We start from the raw sequence: 7785 nt of genomic DNA, 5'->3' as shown, positions 1-7785 counted from the left end.
TTTTACAATATCGTTGTGATTAATTACTTTACTGGGAGCGGGGGGGGATTTTGTAAATGAATCTTCAATAATAGCTCTTAGCTAAGCTTTTGGCAAGAGAGGGAAAGAGCCTCTCTGAATCCAACTGGGAGATTTAACCTAATTTAAGCTATATGCTATTTTGTTTTGGATGAGATTAAATGTACTTAAAGTGAATGAATGCAAGGGAGGAAAGCTTTAAAAAGAAAAAAGCATCGGCGGTCTGACGGAGCCCTGTTGATCTTTGCCTTTTAACTGGAGGGGTAACTGTAATTCACTGGTGTTGAAGTATTAAATTGCATTTTTGCATGTAGTCTGGCCAAAGTTCTCTCTTGCACGTTTTATCAAACAAACAAGGAACAGTTTAAGTGAGGCAAAAAGAATCTCACAGTCTACCAATGTATTAAAATTCGCTATATTATGACCGATCTTGATGTATGCAACATCTGGCCTCAAAACATTAAATAAATAACACGTTTAATTGGTAAACATTTTCAAACAGCAAGGTAATCATGTGACCTTAATTTGAGGCTATTATTTTCTTTCATATTTAAATAATAGCGCTTACAGTTCCAAGGTAACAATGCAGCCATGAAAGCCCATCACCGCGGGAAACTAGTGGACTTCCCGCATGGGGAGTGCTTGTCCTGCGGTGTGGGGAGGTGGATAAATGAAAAACTCGTAAATACTCTGCCGGGCTTGTACATTATAATTATATACTTGTTATTAATCTATTCTATATGTGTACCAGCTACAATCTCGCTAAGCAGAACCAATGTATGTGCCAACGTGGATAAAAATTACGCTCATTTTCATGGTTTATATCAGTATTAGTGTCTCTGCTTATAACATGTCTCCATGCTTCAATGATTACTGCAGCACCTCTTTTCACCCTCTTCTGAAACCAGAGCCCAGGGTCTGCCTCTGATTGGTTAGCTGGGCCGGCCTTCTGGTTGGTGAGCTTGCGTCAGCCACTTAAAGATGTCCGCCCTTAGCCTAAGAAGTACAACTGTGATTGGAGCGTTAACCAATCGAAGGTTGCCAATGTACAAGAGTGATGGTAAACGGTAAATGGGACTGTACTTATACAGCGCGTTATCAAAACTTTAACGACCCGTCAAATGCCGCTTTACATACTACGGAGTACATTCACTCATTTCACACAGAGCAGCGGTCACTTGATCTAGCGCGGATCCCCAACATTCGATACACATTCATGCATCGGAGAAACTCAGGCGTTAAGGACCAACGGACACATCGACATGTTGACTGCACCGGGGCTGGGGGATCAAAACCCACAAAACTTCTGATGAAAGACAACCGCACTCCCTCTGAGCCCACAGTCGCCCACATAGTTACATACAGTAGTTATTTATTATAGTAATTAAATCATCTTTAAATCATTATAGGAAGCCTGTTTTTGTTGGTTTGTTACTGTGAGCAGTTAGTCCAGCAGCATTAATCAAAACACAAGTCATGGTTGTCATTAAACACAAAAAAAAAGGAGCATTGTATCAGGGCCTGGTTCAAAGTGTGCAACTTGATATAATCAAGAGAAGAGAACCCGCCGCTACACTTATCACCACTTATACCCTCATCACACCATACGGTGTTTCAGGGCCGGTTACGGAAGCTGGAGGCTTGAAAAGCACCTGGTTTTCGTGTTCACACCGGCAGCGGAGCAGCCTCTTAGCTCCGGAATCACGGGTTCATTTCGAGCACCAAAATATTGTCCAGGCCAAACCAAAGCACCATATACGGTCGACGCTTATGGTCGAGGCAGGGGCAGGGCAGGGGCAGGGGCAGTGTAGGGCAGCAGGTGCAGGGCCAGGGGCAGGGGCAGGGCATCAACTCCTGAACATTTACATTGCCATTTTTTTTTTTTACAACAACAAAGCCGGCGTTTTATCCAGGTTTGTACCACAATGATGGAGAAATTAACAAGCAAGCAGAGGTCCACTGAAGAGACCAGCTACCTACTGGGAAATCTCGGGTCTTCTGAAGAAGGCTACAGAGGAAGCTGGAGCACAATCGGCCATTGTTGTTGTTGTCGGTGTTAGCTGTGAGGGGTTTCGCGCGGTTTGCTTTATGAAGAGGCACGGCAAACGGGTTACGTCATGACACAAATGATTGACACTGCACCAGTCGGACTCTGGGCGGCGTGAAAAGAGCCGGAGCTAAACCGAAGAACCGGTTCTGAACCTGAAAAGCTCTAGCACAGAGCTTGAACCGGAGTTGCGTTGGTGTGAATGAGGTAATAGTGGTGAATAGAGCAGATCACCTGCTTAGGATTCTCCACCAGAGCTACCTGCTATTGCTTTTCCTCTCATGTATGGATTCAGTCAGGGGTTAAGAAACGATCTCTGCACCTGGGCTAACTCTCCGTTTGCAGGGTGGTTAAGACACACATCAGCGCAGCCTTGAGCTGTCAGCAGCTCGTCCATCATCCCCCTCAGCCGGCTCATAACTCCATCACGCCTCTCCGCACACACAGATTGGCAGAACTCTGTGGGGAACGCAGGCTGGCTAACTGCATGGCAGACACATGGTGAAAACCTGCCGCTAAGGAGCCCCTGAGCAAGGCATTTTACACACAACTGCTGCCGTGGAGATGCTCAGTGAGGATGTTAATTAATAAAAACAGAACCAAGTGAGATTACTCCTTCGTTAATTAAGCTTCATTTAGAAATAAAAAACGGCTTCTGAGTAGTTCACAAATATAAAACGTTATTAGTTTCCGATGAACATGAATCACTTTATTAATGAAGAGTGTAAAAAAGTAATCTAACGACTAGAAACCCTTTTTTGATTTTGTATATATGACTGGATTCGAGCCAACAAACCTCTGACCATTACTTCCTGTACATCAATAAAATATTATGGCCTCTTCGTCCGCTCAGCTGTGATTCATGTTTCAGTTTCATGTTTACGATGGGGCTGTTTCAGTGCGCCATGCAGTAATCGTAAACAGGGGGCACTTTTATAATCCCAATAACTTTGCCACGCTCGGATAAGTACAACATCTACTGAAAGCCTCAGATTTAAATGCATGACTGTGTCGAAGATAAAGTAGGTTATTTAAAAATAAATAAGAAGGCCTAATGCTGTGAACTCAGTCATCATTTGATTATAGCACCGGGGTGTGAAGTTAACCTTGACGTTGATTAAAATGCTCTAAACACAATGAATTAATAGCAATAATGATTACATTAATGGGGCCGAGTCCCAGTACAAAAGCTCCTTTTGGGGCACAAACATTATACTACAGGGCAGCGGTGGGACGTAAATAATTACATTCACATGCAGTACTGCACTTAAAGGTAGGGTTGGTAAGAATGGAGAAACCAGCTCGAGTAAGCTAGAATTTGAAAGTACACAACCGGAAAAAATCTGCCCCTTCCTTCAGACTTCCTCACAGAGCCCCTCCTCCAACACACACGAACGCGCACATGACCAATCAGCCTGAGGGCACGAGATCAGTTTGTGCACAGATGGAAGGCTGACAGGCAGGTAGGCCATCCAGTTATCTGACCCGGGCCGAGGCAGATGATTGGTTGTGCTTTTTACAGCACTAGGGCTTCCACAGATGAAATATTTATATATGCCTCAAAAGACAAAGTAATTTGAAGATTTTAAATGCAGAAATTATTCACATTACTTATTGAAGTTAATGTGAATAAGTTAATGCGGTCGTCTGTCAAGCAGAAAGGGTGGTGGGTTTCGATACCAGCCCCTGCAGTGCAACATGTCGATGTATCCTTAGGCAAGATACTTAACCGATGTCATGGCCAGCGGAGTGTGTGTGTGTGTGTGTGTGTGTGTGTGTGTTGTTAGATCCTTNGTAACGTACGTAGTACGTGTAGTTCTGCGGACGTGTGTGTGTGTGTGTGTGTGTGTGTGTGTGTGTGTGTGTGTGTGTGTGTGTGTGTGTGTGTGTGTGTGTGTGTGTGTGTGTGTGTGTGTGTGTGTGTGTGTGTGTTGTTAGATCCTTGAACAGGTGGCAGCTTGCACAGCTGCCCCTGCCTGTGTGAACGGGAGAATCATGATTTGTATATGTAAAGCATTTGAGGCGTTGTAAAAAACTGGATAAAGTGCAATATTAATGCTTTCCCTTTACCAAATGTACCATTTGAAGAGATGAGTATTTATTTTACCTAAAAAAGACCGACTACAGTCTATGCCATTTCACAAAAATGCACCCACTTTGGTAAAAATATCATCCAACACGTCGACACGACATTTTCATCATCCTAAAATGAATTTTGTGTTTAGTGTTAATCAAGACATGCAGGACACTAACATGCAGAACTAAGATTGTCAACAGTTTTAAACATTAAGTGATAAACATCAGCATGTTTGCATGATGAGGTGAAAATATAGCTACGTCTCAGCTTGCCTAGAACCTAAGAGTTTCTAATAATAATAAAAAAATAGAAGCATATTTTCCTTCATATTGCACAATAGCACATTTCAAAAGGTCAGTGTGTAATAGAAAAAAAATACGTCTAAAATGAAAATAATGAGTTTCTGCCTCCAACCTAGATGAACCAGGGTCCTGAATATAAAGTGCCACAAGACAAATGTTTTTTATTTCTCCTGAAAGGCAGAGCGGGGGCGATTCATCACACCTGAACGCAGACTCAATCAAATGAAGAAAAAAGGCCGGCCATTCCCCAAGTTAACCAGGTTATGCATTATACATGCTTGCAAGAGGTTTCTAACACCTGGAATGACACCTCACTGTGGGTCATGTAAGATTGCCTTACTGTCTGGGAGAAATATTGCTGCTTCTAAAGGTGTTGCTGTGTGCTTAACAGAGGCTGACAGCTCACACAGCGGCTTTCACTCCGGACATAATCGCTTACGACAACCGGCACACGAGCATCACCTTGACCAGACCTCCACTATTCTGTCCATCCTTTGTCAGAGATTTTGGCAGCGTGCAGGACATTTTTGACACACTCGTCCAGGTCAATCACTGCCTTTTTCTGATTGGCTGTGAAGAACTCACTGCTGGGGGGAATTTGAGCCGAAACGAGGCGTAATTCTACAATCGCTGCCAGTCTTTCCTATGATTTGCATACATCTCTCCATGGGGAGGGGGCATTGATTTAAGCAGGCTTGTCTGGAGGCAGAAGGAGGTGCAGACGTAGAGACTGGTGAAATACGTGATTGCCTCTGGGCCTGCGTTGTGTGGATGAAAACCTCCTGAGGCAGAGGGTGGCGCTCCGCATTTATCTGCCAATATCAGCGTGCTGAATACAAGGCATCCTCTTCTCATTAAGGACCAACGCGCCCATCGAAACTCCAAATCGAGATGCGTTGCAGCCCAAACTGAAAGCGCTCTCCTCATTCCCCGTCAGACTGAAACGTTGCACGCATTTCTGCGAGAAAAATAAACGATTTTCCTGCGTGACTACCCAATGTGCACCAGTTTCGGGGTTTTTCAGGCTGCTTCCCTCAAAAAACAAACAGACAGTTTGTTTTTTTACATTTTGTTATGGTGGGAATTAAAATGCTTTGATATTTCAATTTCCATAAATTGTGCGGGGAATTTACAGCTGAGTGGTGTTTGAAGGCAGAAGAATAGGATCACGGACATGGCTGTTTGGAATTATAAAGAAAGAGTGCACACCAGAGAGCTCAAACAGGCGTTTTCAGAACAATCACAGAGAACCTGAGTTAATGAATGAAGAAATCCTCAAGGAGGCGCTTTGCTGTCTGAATGAGCGTTTATGAATACACCTTCATTATCGAGGTGAAGCTGCCTGATGGCGGGTTAACGTCAACTGAGGGTTTTAGAATATAAATGCAGAATAAAATAACCTGTGAGAGACGTTATGACAGAAATACCTTCATACGACAAATTCCAAAAGGCTCATTGTAAAATATTAGATATGCTGTCATTGATGTTATCCACTTGTTGACTGGTCGATTAAATTATGTTCAAACAACGTTAAAACTAAAGCTTCAGATTACCATTGTGAAGTTATTAACTGTTAACTGTGTTTAGTCACTTCATATCTTACAAATGGAAGTTTGATTGATACATTTTATTTCGAACAAGTAAAATAAATAATTACAAAACAAAAATAAATGTTGCAGTGCATAGTCATGTAAGAGAAATCAAAACAAAAAAATTACATTTACAACAACAACAGCATTAGCAACATAAGCAGTGCCACATCTAGTGTTCGAAAAGGAGTGAGAAGAAGTATAACTTATTTAATCTCACCCCCTTGTCTCTAAATGATTTATTTATAATCTATAATCTGCAATAATTAGTTTCTTGTTGTTTCCCCTTGATAACTGACATGTACCAACGTTTTCCTTTTTCGTCATTTTCATTTTGAATTAGCTTTTTTAATGTTATCGTCTGTCACTTTCAGCTGTAAGATTGGGTAAGACAAAGTAACGACAACTTTAAATTCTTTAAATTCAAGACCCCTGGTTCATCTTGAACCACCGTTTGGTGCTAAATAGATAGTGTTCTGTACACTATCTATTTAGCACCTTTAAGGTAACCAGCTGACAGACAATGTTAGCATTAGCAGTAAGAAAAGTAACAAGTTTGCTGACCTACTGTAATTGATGGGACTAAATATCAACTCATATCAAGTCTAGTAGAGGTGTGAAACTTTTTGAGGTTGAGTGAGGTTGCCATTTCTGATTGTGCATGCTGCTTAGTGTTTGTGTTTTTAGTCTGTGTGTCACTCACTTCCTGTTTGGGGATGCTAACGTAGCCCAGGTGAGGTTTGAAGGCCTTGTACGGCTGCTTGGAGAACATCCAGTGGCTGCTGAACGTCTGATCCAACACCGGCTTCAGCAGGAAGTACGGCTTCTCCGAGTAGTTCACCACCACCACGAAGAGCGACACCGCCACGATCAGACTGGTGGCGATCAACGACTTCTTCTGTGAAGAGAGAGAGAGAGAGATAGAGCACTTTAACAAGACGGAGACGTGCAGCAATCATTAAATAAAACTGATCGTTAAATCAAATGTCTTCATAGTTAGTACTTTAATAGCTTGAGTAAAATGAGTGGATGCTTTCCAGTTTCATCATCAATCTGCCAGCATTAAAGGCTAACGGGTAACAACAACAAAAATACTTTGAAAAGGCAACTAAAGTGTAGAGCAACAATGGATATACTGTATAAAAACAAAAAGTATATTGTTCAACGCAACAAATACACAATATACTGTAGCACCCAGGCAAGAAAAGAGGTGATGACTGAGGAACATTTTGGCTGCATTTACACAAATTGTATGTAAAAGTTGTGAGATAGATTTGCATTCTTCACATACACAGACAGCATTATACTCTATACCTGCAGAAAACCTGCTGAAAAAAATCCAGTCACAGCTTTAACTTTTAGCACCTCTGAGCTAAAAAGTGTTTCATTGTCGTTTTTCTTTTTTATCAATTTAACAACGATGACTCACAGTAACCTCTTAACTTAAGTTGTATTGAGTATGAAAATATCCTTCACTTGTACACATTTGTCTCGGTGGCAGAGGTTTATACCAGCTTATTGACACACACGTTCCCTATCTTAACAATTATTAACAACTCTTTTTGCCATGTCCACCACTTAAAGGTGGGGTAGGTAAGTTTGAGAAACCGGCTCGAGATACACTTTTTGTTATATTCCATGGAATGCTCTTAACATCCCGATAGCAATGAATATCTGAAGTGCTTTTTTTTTTTATATATGTCAGATTCCTCCACGTACCACTAGCGGGAGCTGGCGTACCACCAGTGGTAC

General features: G+C 41.9%; 1 protein-coding gene across 1 annotated transcript in view; it reads right to left on the bottom strand.

The window, feature by feature from the left end:
- The window catches only part of st6galnac3 (ST6 (alpha-N-acetyl-neuraminyl-2,3-beta-galactosyl-1,3)-N-acetylgalactosaminide alpha-2,6-sialyltransferase 3), a 36935-nt gene that overhangs the window by 8997 nt on the left and 20153 nt on the right, over positions 1 to 7785 (bottom strand). The window contains exon 2 of the mRNA XM_010794775.1: positions 6737 to 6931. Within this exon, the coding sequence (XP_010793077.1) occupies positions 6737 to 6931 (195 nt within the window). The remainder of the gene's footprint in view (positions 1 to 6736; positions 6932 to 7785) is intronic.

Source organism: Notothenia coriiceps, unplaced genomic scaffold (genome assembly GCF_000735185.1).
Source record: "Notothenia coriiceps isolate Sejong01 unplaced genomic scaffold, NC01 NC01_scaffold00037246, whole genome shotgun sequence".
In the NCBI taxonomy this organism is placed as follows: Eukaryota; Metazoa; Chordata; class Actinopteri; order Perciformes; family Nototheniidae; genus Notothenia; species Notothenia coriiceps.
The sequence above is the reverse complement of the archived record's forward strand: the minus strand, read 5'-3'. Positions and strand labels throughout refer to the sequence as shown.